The 19511-nt window shown below is 37.5% G+C and overlaps 1 protein-coding gene across 2 annotated transcripts in view; it reads right to left on the reverse strand.

Moving 5' to 3' along the window:
* The window catches only part of LOC118331599 (gamma-aminobutyric acid receptor subunit beta-2), a 66713-nt gene that overhangs the window by 11830 nt on the left and 35372 nt on the right, over window positions 1-19511 (reverse strand). For both annotated transcript variants that reach the window (XM_035666640.1, XM_035666639.1), the window contains exons 4-5: window positions 17469-17689; window positions 5503-5585 (exon numbers count right to left, since the gene is read on the reverse strand). In XM_035666640.1, the coding sequence (XP_035522533.1) occupies window positions 5503-5585; window positions 17469-17689 (304 nt within the window). The remainder of the gene's footprint in view (window positions 1-5502; window positions 5586-17468; window positions 17690-19511) is intronic.

Consider the following 19511-nt stretch of genomic DNA (forward strand, 5'->3'; position numbering starts at 1 on the left):
TTTCCCCATTGTGGGATTAATAAAGTTATCTATCTATCTAAAGTCAATATTGTTTTGTAATAAAAATAATCAAGCAACTATAGTGTGTTTTTGTTATGAAATTTTTGAACAGGTAACAACATTACAGATGAGTCCGAGGAACAAGCAAATATTTTCTGTACCTGCTATCATTTAATATATTCATATCTAGAGTGTACTCAGTTTTATCACTTGTATCTATCTTAGTTATGACCTAGGTTTACAGATACGCCAACACAGAGTTGAGTTATGAGCAGTTTAAAAACTTTGTCTTGAAGCTCTCCCTGGACAATGAACTTAGAATGAAGGTAGAACACATGAGATTTGTTTGAACTCAGAATTGACCAAAACCCTGTGTTAAAACATTACCTTTGCTGTGTTACACCTGCCCAGATCTTTAAACATTTCACTAAATGCCTCCTTGCCTTGTGTTGTTGAAGGGATCGCCTTTACTGTAGTGTTGTATACTGTTTTCCTGTTGGTCTGCTTGTGACATTGGTGTAGATTATCTGCTCAATTAGGGTGACAGCAGGTTTGTATCATTAGTATTAATATAATTTGACTGCTTTGAATCAGCCTGGCTCACCCTTTGTGTTACCTGAGTAGGTGGTACGTTTCAGTTAAGTGACCCTGAGAAGATAAAATGCCTGTCACTAGTCAGCAGTGAGGGAGCAGGTGGCGGCTTGCTTTTTTCGTGTATTTCTTATTCAGCTTCAGTTTTTTTTAACTTCCAAGGATTTTTCCATTAACATATTTGTTAATAAATCCCACCTCTTTGTACAGACTCCTGCCTAGGACTACTTCCTTCAACACCCCTTTAAGTTTTCCACTGCCAATCAACATCTACTGCTCTTTAAATGTGGTTGCAGCCCTACATATACCCATATGATTGTTCCAAATACAATACTATGCTCTTTTGTAATTAAAATGGCTTGCTTAAGGTTACAGTTTCCAGTGTTCCACACATTAGATCACAATGTTGTGACAGGGTTTATAAATTTAATTGTTACTTTTCCTTATTCTTTATTTTATTTATTCCCACAATCCAAAATATGGGTGAGTAATTTGTGAATCCACCCAACTATTAGTCACAGGCAGGGCAGGAAAAGTCCCTGGGCTATCCAGAATGAATCATTTACATCTCTTCATCCCTACCACTATAAGCATGAGGTTTTACATTTTTCCTTTTCATTCATATCAAACATGCAGGGGCGGACCTAGAGGAGTGGCATGTAGACAGTTTGGTGTCAGATTCTGTCAAATGTAATTCTTAGATCTGTCCCTGCAAACATGCTACATATGATGAGCATTGTGTGATGCAAAATAGAAAATCCTAAATGAGAATAAAATGATACAGTTACAAGGGGGAATTGGTTGGCATATAGTGAACAGTGCAGTTGAAAAAATGTGGCAGTAAACAAATACAATTGATGTTGTTTTCTCCAGGCTTTTCTTCCAAAAGCTGTAATATCCAGTGTGGTCTGACCATTGTTTGTAATATTTATTCAATTGTCTTTCATTCAACAACTGACAGAACTGTGTAAACTGGGAAACAAGAGGAATTTCAAAATTATTTTTATACAACTGAGATTTTTTGTGCGTGGTAACTGCATAAATAAAACTGATGAATGAACTTTCTTATCGAATTGAAAACAATATGGTGGCCCCATCCCTCTTTGTATGCTGATACAGCAACCACTGTACTGAAAACAGCCTGTTATTGCGTAATTAAAAGTTGTTAATTAAACCAGGGTCAGCAATTTAACTTTTGCCTAAAATAATTAGAAAAGGTCAGCATAAAAGGATGAAAGCCTGATCCATAAATGAAAGTTCTTGGACGCTATCCTCAACCTGTCAAAGCCTATTAAATCATAGGCATCACTCTGTGGCTCAATACCAGGGATATTAGGAGACATTACTCATGGAAACAAGCCAACAGGCGGAAAAAGAGTACAGTATGAAATTACAATACTGGCAAATGTGTGAACAAAGAGAAGGGAAGGGCCAGACAAAGAAAGAAAGACAGTAAAGGGGGACATAAGCACAATGGGAGACTAGGATAGTGAGAAGAAATGCACACAGGGATTTAGGGAAGAGAAAGAGCATAGCTGGATAAAAATCAATGATCCAACCCAATGTGGAGCCATCGAAGGCAACGCTAAATCTAAAACAGTTCAAACCAGAAGACAACCCCCTCATGCTGTTCCTCCATGAGTCCTGAACTCTTTTTGTTTTGTTTTCAAGTGCACACATATACTGTACACATACATAAAGCCACATATTATGCATCCTCACATACACACACAGCTGCAGTTACTACTCCTCATCCAGTGTGTTTTAAACTTGGTGGGGAAACACACACCTACCATTATTCCCCATTACATATGTTCAAACAAATAGTTTAAATGGACACTGCACTGTATGATTCAACATTTGCAGTTATGAGCTAGACACCATTTTACCAGAAGAATACCCGATTTCCAATTAGGTTTGATTAAGACATTTTTGCTTGTTGCTCCCCGTGGCAGGAGAAGGTAGATGATAAGCGAGCAGTCTTGTGCATAGTGCTGTCAGCATGAAGGTCATCTTCTCAACAATAGCACAAGCACGCTACCGCTTCAGTACTTTCCTAATTTCTCTCTGGTCTGTGACCTTATGTGCAAAAGTGGTGTTTCTTAATGTGTGACTCAGAAAATGAGGGTTTCTTTGTTTTTTAACTCCAGATGAATAGGCTAAATGTTGTTTTTCCACATATATAAAATGTCAGGTTTTTATTACCAGCATTTGTTCTTTGAATAAAATGAGGAAGATGAACTGCATGAGTAAACACATTTGTATTATACAAAAATAATGATGAAATGTATAGTCTGATAATTAGCTGTTTTCAGGGTGATGACATCAATGTTGACAGTAACATCCTCTCAATCGGCCGATTAATTTGAGCAGGCCTTTAGAGGCAGTGGTCACCAATTTTACGTTCACAATTAGAGGCATTCCTATGTCCATGCAAGAAAGCGACAATGATGCATGGGCTAGGCAGAGGAAAAGGGCAGTGATGTATCTTAGACAGTTTAAATTTGATGAGGACTGTGATGCCAACTATAATGTCATCAGTAAAGGAGAGGGGGAGGCCTGTGTAGCTGGCTTGAGGTCACCGTGTCAAACCTGTTGAAAAGGAGTTTAACTGGTGGTCCCCTCCTGGTTTAACCATTTGGTTAAAACAACTTACACCTAAGAAAGTTTCTCATCCCATTCCACATCTCTTTCACACTAATCTGCCCCACCAATTCCGTCTCCATTGGCGCTCCCTCCTTTTCTGTTTTATTGTTGTTTTTTAACATTTTTACTGCTAACCTAATGATACATATTTGGAGCCCAGATGGTTTTATCAATTGAGGATGGATATAATGTGTGTTTTAATTAATGGAAATCATAGAATTTGATGCAATATGTCATACAGTTTGAGAGCTTTATGTACACATCATGCACCAAGCAAAACACATTCTACAGTCGATTAGCTGACTATTGTACAGCAGAGGCTTCATGCATTCCTGTAAGCACACTCTCAGCAGGCTTCTGGACAAATGTATCTGGGCACAGCACATTCCGTAAAGTAGCTATGTGCATGTTGTGGGCTGTGTGCACCATTAGCCTTGCATACATAAAGTTCCAGACTCCATTTAGAGGAGAGAAAAAATGCTGGGGAAGGTGATCATGGAGATACCAGGGTAATATCCTTTTAACAACAATGGCACAATGACTAATGTATAGTGACTTAAGGTGTAATATATAATATGTATGTAACATGTATAGTATGTCATAACTGCTAGTCATCCACAAACAAGGATCATAGTGTTTTGTAATGATCATAGTTGCAATACATTATAATCATTTTATAATGAATTATAATGTGATTATAAGCTGTTATATGTGGTAATTGGGTGTTTTTAATCCCTGAGGAAGCGTTCATTGTTTACTTAAATATTATAGCCATAGTTTAACACATTTGTAAGTATGTTTGTAATGCAATAAAATGCATATGAGTGCTTATAACTATAAGAATACATTATTATAAGCACAGTACAGGTATGTAAGTTTATAATGCATTATACACATGGGCATCATAGAAAATGTTCAAATTCTCAAAACAGGTACAATAAGCATACTGCTCTTCAAAACCTCCCTGTTTAAATGTATTGTACACTCTTGAATAACTCACCTACATTGCTCCTTACGCTCTATTTCCCCCCGTACACCAGCACCAGCTGTAGGCCTTCCAGCTCACTTGCACAATTGAGTATAACACCCTTTAGCCCTATTTCTGTATAGCAGCTACCTTCAGATGCATTTAGTTATCCAGTTGAGTTCTGACTAAGCTTGAGCAAGTTTAATCATCTTAGTTTGCAAATGAATTCAATTTTCCCCAAGATGAATGAAGAGGTCACACGTTCTGCATCGCCACTACTTTCATGTCAGTGTGCCAGCAACTAAAGCAGCCGGGCTTTTGGCATTTGAGCAGCAGTTAGCATCAGGGATGTAAGCTGTGTTGGACAATAAAAGTTAAGTTATAAAAAAGGAGAATGTGAACCTATCGTAATAATACAATAATATGTTAATCCTAAATAAAACCGCAGAAACCCTGGTTTTTTTTTTCATTATCAAATAGATTTTAAAAAATTAGTATGGAAACACTGAAAGAGACTGATGGAGATACAAGAAAGGTCCTGGGATGCATTCAAACCTTAAAACCCAGTATGCTGTGGTTAAATAGTAGGTGCCGTAGAGGTGCCACAGCACCCCATATGATGTACTGCTTGTAATTTGAAACTAGGCTGCAGCTTTAGGCTTTAGACAGCATTAGCAATAGCTCTCCTTTATCACTTCAGCACCACGGACAGTGCACATTACACAATGTAGTCCTATAGGTGTTAATAATGGATCATCCATACTAAACTGTGAAGACATGGATCAAAATACAGTGTAGGCTGATTTAAACTATTTTACCTAAATTCCCTCAAATTCTTCCAAAGTCTGTGTATCACATCAGAATGGTTGAAAAAAACAATTTCTACTTGGGACCAATGTTTGTGCAATAAAAAGCTCTATATGTGCAACATTTTCTTTTTTTTTTTGAAGAGCAAACCTCAGGTAAGGGTATACTTAGGAAGAAAATAATGCTTATTCTTTTACCAAGGGAAATACAGTAAATTGGATGGAAAGGATTATGTTGAAAATATTAAAATTCTGAGTAAATCCATGTACCACAGTAGAGCACAAATTGTTGGGACCCAGTGAGGGTCCAGTCACGCATAGTTCCTGCGAGCTGACTGAACAAAGCTGACGCTATACCATTGTATAAGGACACATGCACAGCCAAGAGACTGACACTGACAATAAACATAATATGAATACATGACAAAAGAGAATAATTATTGAATACATGACAAAAGAGAATAATTATTGAATAAAGGAAGAATTACTTACAACTCTCTATCTCGAGTGTGCAATTTTGCTCATCCAGCGGATATCTTCTCAGGTCCATCATACACGCAGCAGTGGTAGTGATCCTGGACACACATGACATAATGAAATGTTCAGTCCACAGCATTCTGAATTTGTTAGCAAAACTGATATTTGTTGTGTTCAGCATCAGAAAAACAATATCTCCAGCATCTTGTCCAGCAGATGTTAGCTTGCTAGTCAGAAGGTAAATCACCACTTGATTGCAATCATACAGAATTGTTTAGGACCAAACCTTAAAGGACCAAATCTCCAACTACTATGCATTGGTGCTTGATGATTTGGGTAAAGTTAGGTTTTTGTCTTCACAGTGTCATGAATTAAATTTGTAAACATGTCAAAATGTTAGTACCATTTAACATCATTCACCAAATCACTTAAAATTACATCTCACTTAATTCTAAAGACCATTTATTATCCATGTAACCATGATCAACTCAACAAGATTTCAGATCTTCACAACCTCCACGGGTAAATCCAGGAGCCTTTGTGGGTTTAGGGATAGTGGGAACTCCACTGTGGATTACAGGGCCGAAGCTAATCCTTATGTCCCAGTTCTAGCATTGTTTGGATAATCCTGTGGGTCCTCTGTCAGGCCCCACCTGAGATGCGAGTCACTGCAGGGAACAAACTCTGTGGGACAACAGTGGCAGCAATAGACCAGAGATATCAGTGGTGGTGTTTGTCATATTGTCATTAAATATGGTGCATGAAAGGTGTGTGTGTGTGTGTTTGTATTACAACCTGATGACATCCTAAAGACTTTACAAGTCAAGATTACATTGAATACTACTGCTACTTAAATGACAACAAGAAGCACAAGGTAAAATGTATATTTTACATTGAGATTACGTTATTTTTTAATAGCTGTTAAAACAAATCTGTGTAGAGCAATAGATAGATAGATATTCGCTTTATTTGTCCCACGATGGGGAAAATTCCAATGTTAACAGCAGCAAAGTGGATAGAGAAAAAAAGTCTAAAAATATATATATATATATATTATATATAGATATAAACAAAATAATCCATGTCAAAAAGCTTTGTTTGAGCTTTGCACAGTTGTCCATCCCTCCCTCTGTTGATTTGACTAAATAAAAGAGATTGTGGGAGGTTCTTTTATGTTTGTCTCCACTTAGACACAAAGCGATGAAGTGTCACTTGAGAAGGAAGAGTATATGAGGTACTGGCAACTCCACAAAAACACGGAAAATAGTGACATGTTGATTTTTAAGCTAATTAAATTAACTTCCTTCTGCATCTACCAATGAAGTATAATGACTGTAGCATTCAGAGAATATATAATGTATCATACACATAAATAAGCCAGGGAATGTTCCTCTCTTAACGTTGTGTAAATCAAGGGAGCTGTTTTTATTGTGTATAACATGGGACCAATGGAATAGGCCTCAACAGACTATATATTTTATCCCGACACTGTTCATTACCAAAAGGTCTCAGAGTTATCATTTAGTTAACAGGTTTCATCTGTGAAAGTACTTTAAATGACAAATGTAAATCATATTATCCTGTAGCAGGCTGAAGTGGGCTTTAATCTCCAGCACCCGAGGTGTCATAAATCAACACGACCTGACTCTATAGAACATGTTGAGAAAAAACGATCAATAAGACTGTAGATTATTATCTCCATTTCAACTGGGATGGCCTCAAGGATGATTGTATAGACAGATACAACAGCTTTAAGGTAAAAGGGACAGCATAAAACAGACACCTGAAGCTTAACTCTTTAACTTTCCCTCTGGCAGAATCCAATTTTGACATAAAAACATGTCATAAACTGGGCTATGTTCAATTTCAGTACAGCCAATGATGAGAGGGAACCAGATTATGGTTTTAGTTCTTTAGCATGGAAGAAAAGTGTTGAATTAAATATTTATGTCTATTTGTATGTTTTTTTTCCAAGTAAAGAAACACCTCATTAGTTGACCTTAAACATAAATTTTATTTCTTTTTTCTTAGGATTTTCTGTCTACATGAGCAGTAGCCAAATAAGTCAAAAACTCACGGATTTGAATTTTAACAGTGTTTGAATTATTTGACACTGAGCCTGTCATTATTCAAAGTGATGCTTCAAACACAAGAAAAACACAAAAGACAACCTGACATTTTCTCCATATTCTACTTGAAATTGCTGCAGTCAAGATCACATTTGTCAAGTCCAAGACAAGTCCAAAACCTGGACGAGTCCAAATAAAAAAGAGACAGTCAAAACTGAGATAGAAAAAAAAAAAATAGCTTTTGGCATTGCCAGTAAAAAAGAAACCCAGGCATATGATTGCAATTGACACCTAGAAATCATGGCTTGGTAACCATGGTGACCAGGCGGCCAATATCAATGGATGGATTTTAAATGAAACGTTTTCTGAATAAGTGCGCCTCATCAATAGTTTTGTTTGGAAGGAGGGAGTTAAACATATATTGCTGGACTCAAAATCCACTAGAATATTTGTTGAGACAAATGGCCAGATCCAAGACTAGTCCAAGTGCAAATACCCATAAGTCCAAGACAAGCCTGAGACAATAGAAAAAATGTCAGAGACCAGACTCAAGTATTACAACCCTGCATGAATCCTATACTAACGTATAATGCATTTTTAAACCAGATACATGGACTATATGAAATGACTGCAAATGAAACAAAGCAATTTAATTCTGGATTATTTATAGAATCACTGCTCATACGTCTAATCTGCTATTCAAACACAAATGTTTTAGCATGGTAAGTGCTTTTATGATAGCTGCAAACAGCATCGGCCAAGGAGCAATAGCCTTTACTGGTCATAGTTTGTGTATGTATGTCAGCATAATAGCATTTAGCCTTCCAATCATTATCAATACAAATAGACAGGGATGGATAATAAAGGATAATAACAGCAGCAAACCACGAGTCAATAGATAAGGTTATGTTGTCCATCAGACTCTGTGAAAGGAACATAAGGATGGGACTGTGAGAAATAGGCTGCCATTCTTTCCTTGGCTCTGGTCTTGTGTGAGAACTTGACTCCCACTGAGGGAGTTGCCACAGAGCAGCACAGCATGGTGGGTAATCGTCTAGGCACACCTGACAACATAGATAAATTTGTGCCAAAGGAGAGGCTCATCTTGAGTCCAATCCTCTGTGTTACACAGCAGAGATAATCACCCTTGTGTGTCTCTGTGCCTCTCTCACTCTTTTGCTCTCTACTCTCGTTGCTCTCTCTCTCACTATTCCATTATTCAGACCAGCAGCCACTGCAATGCCAATCTTTTTGCATCTCATAATCCAAGTATTTCTGAAATCCAAGCCATCCAAGATTCATGCAAATGCATATTGGACAACAACACAAAATAGTGTATGTGATACTGTTTGTCTGCAAGCTTTTGAAATGATGATGCAGCAACATGACAATACTTTCACAGAGCTGTTTTCTGTATACCTAGAGGCATCCCATTCTGTCTGTAAATCATCTCTGTGTCTAAGCAACAGAGCTCTCCACAGGCACCATATGGTGAACAGGTGGGACCACACCTACCCAATTTAAAACAGTCCTTGTAGTATACTTTACATAAATTGAGGTCAAACCAAAATCAAGAAGAACTCAATGGTAAATGTTTTTTATTTTACAGTTCATGATTTTTTGATTAATGGCATACTGTAATTCACCAGAAATATTGTATATTATCATCTCTTCTAGAGATGGTCCTGATTTGCCTCCTCCACATACGCAGGCATGGCCAGTTCAGTGCTTAAAAAAAGAGCAAAACCATGACCAAAAATCTTTTGGATATTGTGCCTCATAACCCAAAGTGCATGGAAGTCTTAAACTTATAATTATCAATTTTTGTGGAGATCATAAGTTGAAGAACATCGGGGGGTGAGAACCAGAGGGGTGTAAGTGACATTTGACCAACTTTACAGGAGAGCCAAAACAAAATAAACAAAACATATGAGCATACTTTATTGAATTAAATCCATTTTAAATCTTGTGGCTGACAATATATTTATTGAATAATATTTTGACTTTTATTGAAAAAATGTAACTCAAATAACTCAGTGTTAGGTCTTTTTTTAATTATGTTTTATTTTTATTAATAACTCTTATTAGGATTAGGATTGCAGTAGATATAGCTCACCAAGAGCCTTCATTTAACATACTTGTTTTTACCTAAAGTGTCGCTTACACCCCCCTTGCTGGTGTTACTTTGGATGAGTGCAAAAGCTACAGGATAAATTAAACTCAGTGTTTGGAGCATAATGCTTACAGTATGTGGCCATTAAGGCTCCTAAAGAGGAAGACATAATTATATTGGTCATTATAAGGTAGTACAAAGTGGACAACTTCATGACCCTTCTCTTACCAAGAGTCACAATGGTTTATTTTAATCCAACTTAAAAGTTGTTTTTACTGTTAGATATCACGGCTTATGGCTATTTAAATACCCACATGAACAACAAGGTGAAAGAGACCACAGGAGTGAAATAAAAAGGGATGGAAGAGAGCACAAGAGGGAACATTTGAGGACAGAGGATGCCAGGTGAGACAGCACGGGGACTATCATAACAGCACCTTTTAATAGCAATAAAGAAGTTCAAAGGGAAGAGTTCTACTATTAACATGCTGTTTCATATTACACATCTCAGGGGTTTCCACCCCCCCACAGTGAGACGGGATGGTTGTTTGAGCCTAAGAGGTTTAGATGTATTCCCCTTTTCTTTCTTTCTTTCTTGTCCCCTGTCTTTGTCAGCGTTTATTTCTCTCTGATGGATTTGCTGCTGGTGATGGGGCTCTGTGGCTTCCAAGTGTTTAACCAAGGAGTAAATTGCCGGTTACTTTCTGGCAACTTTCTGATCTCTGTGTCAAGATGGAGTCAGTGGTGTAGAACTGAGAGCAAGAGCCTCTGGCAGAGTCTTTAAACAGACTGTGTGGGAAAGGGAAAAGTTATGCATGTTTGTGTGGGGTTATCTGTGTGCATTTGTGCTCTTGTACATGTTTGTTATGTTGCTGTCACCCTGTGGATGTGTGTGTCTAAGTGCCTGATTGTGTTTGCAGCTGTCAGGCTCTCCATTTACCCACACATACTTTACCGCTTGTCCCATCCATTAAATGATGCACAGCCGCATTTCTCGCTCAGTCTTAGTATAGTCCTTGGTTGCTTGGTTACTGCCTGAGGACACTGCCAACCGCACCAACTGAGCCCCATATGTTGCATCACCTGCAGTGGCCCTCCATACTTACCAGGCTGTCCTCGAATACTCCGTTCCTGGATGGATCAAACTTGTGAGGTCAAATCAAGGCCAAGTAGCCTTAAGGGTTTCCAGCAGTCACTGGGATTAAGGCCAAGTAAATGTGTTGACTATTGGTCACATACTCCGAACAGACATGCTTGGTGGAAAGTAACTGTACATTTACTCAAGTGCTGTTAGGGTAACTTAACACTAACTTAATATGAACTAAATACACTTATTTATTTGAATGCAGTATTAGTCACGTATTACTACTAGCAGTTTTTCCTTGTCCTAGACTATGGTGTTCGTTGCAGTTATTATTTGCCTTTTCCAGAGGTGGAAATAACAAAGTACATATAAGCACAATTTTGAGGTACATGTACTTGAGTATTTCCATTTAATGCTACTTTATAATAATATGCCACTACAGTTCAGAAGCAGACATTATACTTTGTTCTCCACTAAATGTATTTGTTAACTTTAGTTACTTTGCAGATTCAGATTAATAATATAAAATATAGATGACAAAGGTATTATTCTGGGTTAACATAACTTATTCCTTATTTATCCCTGGGTGAAATTCACATTATTATTATTAGTATAAAGATTACTTTTACTTTTGGTATTTAAGGTATTTTAGTTTTACTCAGTTTTAAAAGCAGGACTTGTACTTGTAACAGTATTTCTACACTGTAGTACTTCTACTTTTTATTTAATTTAAAGATTTTAATATTTCTTCCACCACTGAGCCTTTTCAGAGCAAATCTAATAATGTTGCTCTGTAGACCAAAAAAATCTGTGGAGTTGCCTGGTACTCCACTCTCACGTACTACAAGGGTACAACAAGTTACATTCAGAAATATAACCACTAGTACTACTAACACTACTACTAGTAAGCTAGTTTACAATGTTGATTAGTGTGACAACTCTACATATGCATCCTCCCAATCAGCATTTTGTCACCCTCCATCCTCTTCCTATCCTCATCCTATCCTGCGGCATCTGTTAAAGCCTCGCTGCTAAGCTAGTAGTTCAAACAAGTCCTGCTCTGAGCCACTGTCCTGGCTATCAGCAGAGGCAGAACACACAGGATTATGGAAGTTGCTGCTTTCAGGATGCATAAGTCAAACAGCATGGTGGCTCAGTAGTTAGCGCTGTTCCCTCACTCCAAGAAAGTCATGGGTTCAATTCTCGGCTGCGGCAGGGCCTTTCTGCGTGGAGTTTGCATGCTCACCCTGTCTGTGGGTTTCCTCTGGGTGCTATGTATATGCAAATAACGTTTATTATATATATATATATTCTAAAACAGAAGCATCGGGTAACTGCGGGGACGGGCGGGTGAGCATAGATGTGTTTCTGCGGTTGAAGGCATATTTTTATTACAGTTTTGACATACTGGTACGTTACTTGAGAATCACTTTATACCTCTATTTTACCACATCCCAAAAGGAAATATTCTACTTTTCACTCTATAGATATTTGACAGCAATATTTTTGCTTTTTCTAGTAGCTAACCAACCTGTCTTATGACAGTCTAATCCCAGTGCATATTTGCTATTAGTTCCTTATGACTGACTTGTACATTCTGATACCTACATAAAGGATCTGAATACCTCCCTGCAATTGCCTGCAGAGTACTACCAGTTTCATTCAGAGACAAATAATGTACTTCATGCCAGAGCTATATTATTTGATACGTACAGTAAGATAGTGACAGCATTCAGAGAGCACTCATCCTCCATTGCCAGCTGGTTCCCACCTACAGCCTAACAAGAAAACATAGGGAGTAGGACGCCCAAAGAACCAAATCACTTAAATGCTAATTACATAGTCAACAGAAAACACTGCTCTTTAATGTTGGAAGGCAAAATAGTATGTTTGTCATTTACTGGAACTGTTTAGTCATTCTAATATTGATTATTTGAATTATATATACATTTTCATGCTAATTCCTCTCCTTAGCTTTTTGTTATTGCAGTCTTACTGCAGTCTCTCTGTGCTTAAAAATCCTAAGTGACAAACACACTAGTCAGCTCACCAAAGAATTCAGGCCAGCAAATAACCCCGATAAAGAACAAAGGTAAGACCCCCCTTCAGATGTGCCTTCTCAGGTCAACCCTGCCTAAGAAATACCGAGAGGCACTTCTGTTGTTTGTTATCATTTGCTTTTGCACTGTTATTATTCTTCCCTGAAGTCAATTTCTCCTGTTTGCTGTTTCTTCACAGGTAGAAGAACCCCCTTGGAATGGTTTTGAAGATCAATGTGGGGGGTGTTTCAAATTATGTAGAAAGCGAACACTAGCTTGCATGTCAACAGATGTGTGCAAATGAATGCATATCAGCCCACAAAAAGGGTTGGTGCTGTTTGCCTTTTAGCTACCATAATGAGTCTCCGGGATGAATTGGCAGTTCAATGGCAAATACAGTAAGAGTGTGTGTGAATATTCATCAGCTGTTTGTACATTCTCTGTGTGTGGCTTTCTCTATTATCAGCATTGATGGACTCGCTGCATCCAATTATGTTTCCAATAAAGTGTCTCAATGGGAAGATTCTCCTTTTCAACAATGCATCTTGCTGTTTGTGTATACAGGTAATGTAGCCACTATTCCTTATTAAATAATAAATGTTGTATTGCATTTGACTGATGAAACATAACTGTGATGCACAGATTACTATTAGCAGCACTTCAAGCCACAGGAGAGAAGAAGTATTAGGGACACTCCTTTCTTTCTTATCATACTCATTTCAAAAGCAAAAAATAAGCACATCCTTAGAGTCTAATCATCAAAACAAATAAAAAAATATTCAGTGACATGGTTTCTCCATGTCTCCAAGTCCATATTAAGTAAGTTTTGTCTGAGGTTGCTTCATTAGGTAACATTTCTCTTTGCCAATTCTGATTAAGTACATTTATATTTGTTTGTTTTTTTTATAGAAAGGGGGAAAATATTGTCATATACTATACAAGATTTTATTATAGGTAACTTAGTACACATCAACAAGTTGCACATAGTTTTTTTCACAGTGCTTACTGTGAATAACAGTTTATCCATCAATCCAACACACAGTGATGACCGTGACTCTGAGAAGTCACTTGGCCAGGCTGTTTTTCAACTAGAAATAGTTCCAGCATTTAACTTTTTTACATTTTTGTTTGTATTTGTCGGTTAATCATTGCTCTAGCTCTAATCTCAATGCACAGACATGAGAGTGGCATCAATCTTATTTTCATCTAGGAAGCAAATAAGTGTATTTCTCAAAATGTCAAACCTTTTTTTCTAATTGTCAGAGTATAGGAATTATAATTTGCATAACTCAATTTCTTTGGTGTATGGTTTTACTACTGGCCTCTGCAATAACCCAATTTGCATCTCAGGGACCATTCAAGTTTCATGTAGTCTAATCTAAATGATTGACATATAAAATAAAATATAATTTGAATTAGGCTTTCAGGGGAGGGTAATATGCTGTATCTGTATGTGCTGCATGGATTTGAGTGCACTCACTGACATGCGTAAGATCCCCTGACCCAATTTAGGATTTGTAAAAAATCTGGTCATCCTACTTACATGATAATGTGTGTCAATGGTGATGGATTTCTTTGCCCAGTTTCAATCTAATCCCACTTCATCCAAAGTAATATTTGCTCTGACTTGTATCACAATTTATGCGGTGCATGGGAAATGTGCAAACTCATATTCCAAATGATTATGGATTTTTCATTTGCATATTGGATTAAATGGTTGGGTTGATACTGTAGGTTATCAGTTTGAACTCATATGTCCTGACACAGGGATGATTTGTATAATTTGAGTTCTATTTTAGAATAATCTGACCCTCACAATCTGTTTCTGTTTATGCCTCTCTAGCTTTCTTTTGAATGCTTTTGTTTTCCCAGAAAATGAGCACATTGGCTCTAATGAAAGAAGGAATCCTTTCAATGCAATAATCAAGCACTATTCTTATTAAAAGCATTATAGCAGAAGCTGCTGTGGTACTGGATGTCACATCGATGTCCCAAGGGACTGACAGTATTCAGGGTACATAATGTCCCGGATGTCACAGATTTTTTTCAAAATGACTTTATTCCCCACTATAATAAACCTAAAAAAAACAACAACAAGAAAATAACTTTAAAATGCTTCAAACACTTAAATCTGATTCTAATTCACATTGCACGTGTGAATGCTCTGGCATAATATGACACCACGTTCATGTGAAGGTACCTTGCAATAATACACTGAAGGATCTCATTACTGTGCCTTTGTTTGGCATAAACGTCCTCAAGTGAATTCAGTAATATATTCAGTATCATTGTGACAGTTTTTTTCTTTCCTTCTTTAACTCAAGGGCTTGCACTTGTTCCATGAAAAGTAAAACGTGACTGATTGTTGTTATGAGATAGATTCAGGCAAACTGCCTTTAGGATTTTTTTGCTGCACTTATTTTCTCTCCTTGTCTCTTTCTTTATCTCCTGCTTTTATGTAAAGAATTGGATTACTCTTCCTTTCCTTTTCCTTCCCTTTTACTCATACTGTAACTACATCACTCAGCATATCTACCAACTATTTAGCGCTTTCTGGTGTGTTCAGTATCAGAACTACTTGGAATTCAACACATTAATTCCATCAAACCCTGGCAGACATATGTTGACATGGAGGCAGTAAAAAAAACATAATGTAATCTTGTGTAAGAAACCTGAGCAAATTACAACATGCTGAAAACTGTAGCAGACCAGTAGGTGAGTAATGAAGACGGACAACATTGATGAAGAAGACCAAAGAAAGCAATACTGACAGGGTTTATTTCTAATCCTCTCCTTAACGCCTCTCTCTCCTTTGTCTTGTTGTCTCTTTCTCTCTATTTAATTTTACTCTCCCACAGCAGTGCCAATGGGCTGCCATGATGGCTATTAAGATGTGATGGTTTTCAATAACTTTTTATAGAGTTTGGACATCAGAGACCTATTTGCAAAATGAACTGATGAGACATCAGTGAGGTGTGAGAAGTGCACTGTAATCATGTTAACTTTGAGAGGTTGAAACTCAGTGGAATGGGTCAGTCAGTTTATATTGTTTAACAGGGGTTTTGTTTTTGCCAACTGAAAAACAGATGGGAGATGTCATATTAACGTATCAAACATGCAAAAGTCTCAGCTTGGGAAATATTCAGAATATGCACTAAAGAGGCCTCCCTGAAGAATATTTAAAATAAAATCACACCTTATGTTCGTATAAGTAGTACTCCAGTCTTTGTAGCTTTGAAGGTGTCAAACTTGCTGAATGTTGAAAGCTGTCATTGTCTGAGAAACCCATCTATCTCTCTGAATTTGAATAGATTGTAAAACTTACAACTACATGCTTTTTAGTTGTTCTTTGTTAGGAAGCATGACTGAGATGAATGAATGTTTCAATCATCCAACAAGATTACATTCCAAGTCCAATTAAAATCACAATCCCATTTTTCAGTCAAAAATAATGTCAACACTCAATCCATTGTTACTAGCTTATTATTAGTATTAAAAGGGGGAAAAAATATTTGAGAGATTATCAAAAAATGTCCTTTTACCTCTCAGCACTTGAAGAGAGTGTCTAGTATATTATTGACTACAGAGCCAGCAGGCTGCGCAATGACCAGGCAATGGAGAGAAAAGGAAAACTAACTTGTGCTGGAAGCTGTATGGTTCACAAGCGAAGGACACAGTGTTTTGTTAGCCGCCATATTGAAGAGTAAGGATCACATCATCATCTGAACTAACCATAATGACATTTGCAGATATGTTTTTATGCCATTGAATGTACAGCAGCTCACCAGCAAATTAACTATCCTACAAACTGACTTATAGCAGTGCATTGTTACCTGTTGGATGATTGTTTGATCATAAATTCACAAGCCAACGCAGCAATACAAGACATGTGTTTGTAAGCTAAGAAGTAAACATTAGTAGGAAAGCTACTGTGTGTAGCAGGCTGCTTCGTGGCTGTGTGGTCTGCCTATATTAGGATGATAAAGTTCCTACTTTAGGCAAAGACAGTTAAAAATATAACAATTTGATTGGCTGTATAAAGATATGTTCTCCATCAGGGCATCAATTCTAACTGGTTCGTGCAAAGAGAGAGGGTACAATCAGGAAGCCAAAAAATATCAAATGTTGCCTAATTTCTCTGTTTTGGGTACTGATTATTTTCTCTGCTTTTTAAATGTAAATATTAAGACTTTGTAAACGAGCGGAACTTGTTACAGAAACCTTCAGTTGGTGATGTGCACATGTCCTGTAAATGAGGACACAAGTAGGTCACTTCATCAACATTATAATTTTCGCTCAGGGGCAATATTGCACCTCATATCACTAGTTTCCTTCATCTGGCTGTAATGAGCTAATTACTGACGGAGTCCAATGCAGCAATCGTTGACTTATTGTTATATTAAAGTTGGTAGAAATTTGATTATTTTTCTCCCAGGTTGTTTGTTTGATTTCAAAAATAGAAAGTGCTCTGACAAAGGATTAAGTGTGAAGTGTTTGACAACATGAAGTGGAAATGACTACAATTTGTGCAGCGTAGTCTATCATTATCTGGTACCGTACTCATCCAGCATGTGGGAGCAATTATGTTTTTTCCTGTTTATTTGCACATGTAAATATCTAACCCCTTGGTCTTGTTGTGTAGTCAAAACATTTATTTTAAGAGATTAAAATCTCACCTTAGACCGTACAGAACAGTACCGTCCGGGTGCAGTCTGATCATTCTATTTTTCACTGTGACACCGTGGACAAACGATTTCTTGTCGTTGAGGAAGTAGGTGTCGGGGACCCAGAGCTGGTCAGCTACCCGGTTATCTAAGGTCAGGTTGAGGGGGATCTCAGAGTAGGACAACCTCTTGTCTCGCCAGGCCTGCTGGAAGTACATTGTCAATGTGTAGTCCTGAAAAGTGCACAGAGAGGGAGCAAAGGAGGACAGAGAGGGGAAAGGAGGGAAAGACAGATGAAGTGGGAGGAAAGCGGTCGGGGAGCGGTCGGTCGAGTGAGGAAGAGAGGCGGATAAAATAGAGGAGAGATGGAGAGAAAAGAGAGAAACAAGAGAGGGTTACACCAAAAAGCGACATTTTACACAGCTGCTATGTAATACTTCTCCACTGCAAGCTCTCAGATTAGACCATACTGGGCTTCAATATTGGATGAAGTTCACTTAAAAGCAAATGGAACAGTAGCAGTACAGGCCAAAAAACTCTCAGTACAAAGCAATGGGGAATTATTTCTTTTCATAGAAACATGAGGTTAAGACAGACAGTGTGAAAGAGTGTGTATGTGTCAGAGAGGGGGAGAGAGGCAGAGACAGATGGTTAGGGTTTGATGTTTGTGTGTGTGTGTCAGTTTGTGTGTGTTAATATATGATAAAAATATGTAGTTTGCTTGGTTGGTTTATTGTGTGTGTGTGTGTGTGTGTGTGTGTGTATGACAGAGAAGAGAGAAAAGGGTGCAAGAGAGACCACATGTTCCAGGCAAATGAAAATAACCTCCAAGCAACCTCAAAAATCTGTTTTACAAGATATCTCCTATATGCTCTATTTGCTTTGACAGTTGCTGTCTTTCTGGGATTAAGTATTGTTTGTGAAATGGGCTCACTATGTTGTATTTGCTTAACATATTCACCCATTTTCTTCTTTGTCCTCCCAAAATAAGAATGGTAGACCATCCTCTCTCATCACATCAAGTTGTGCACAGACAGCACATAGCCTTTAAGGGACTGTATATGTCTGCTTTCCATAGCAGAGTCAGACATCAAAGTGTGTTGGTCATAATATGCATGTTTTTTTGTTTTTTTTAAATGAGAAATATATACAGTACATGCATTGTATAAGTACTATAATCTTTCAACAACTTCAGAAATTGCATCAGTTTTTTTATAGGCATGGATAGGATGATGAAGAATCCTTACTGAGGCAAGCTTGAGTATATATATTTTATTTGAAAACTTTGGCTATGTTAACACTTCAAGCCTCAGAGGTCAATTCTAAATTATTGCTCAGATCAGATTTTTTTTTTTGTGTGGCTGTTCACATTATTTTTTAAATGTGGCACATGTACGATCACAGTGTGAACAGTCACAGTCCTGTAGTGACCTGTATGACAAATGTAGATCTAGAGTGACATAAAAGTCACATGAATTCTGATGTGACTGTCCACACTGTGGTCACGTTGCATGCAATCAGACCTGTATCTGATTTGGACCACATATGGAAGTGGCCCAAATTAGAGCTGAAAAAAGAGTGTGATTGTTTGGAGTGATATTAACTTTCTTTTGATTCTTTCTCTCAGGTTTTTTTATTTTTTTATTTTTTATTGTGTTACTCCCCACAACCCCTAGACAATTTGGGGATGTAACAAGTGTGAACATAGCCAAAGCGGTACCCGGTGGAGTTTTACCAATATGTTTTTTTTATGGATTACTTCCTATATTATTTGTATCTCATGCTTTACAAGAAAGTGCACAATTTTGCAATCATACATGCATGTGCATGCAGGCAACCCGGTATCATGCCAAAGCAGCTCCATGGCAGTGTGATGTTTTGCCTCGCCAAGGGATGAAAAGTACAAGCATCCTCATTATGCGGTCAAGTTGCAATGTCTGGTTACAATTGTTACGATATGATACGATACATTGCGATACATTTCGATACATTACCATATGTTGCAATACAATATGATCCAGTATGTCATATACATAAATAAATATATTATCTTTG

This window comes from Morone saxatilis, unplaced genomic scaffold (genome assembly GCF_004916995.1).
Source record: "Morone saxatilis isolate NCDOM2014 unplaced genomic scaffold, NCSU_SB_2.0 Contig20, whole genome shotgun sequence".
In the NCBI taxonomy this organism is placed as follows: Eukaryota; Metazoa; Chordata; class Actinopteri; family Moronidae; genus Morone; species Morone saxatilis.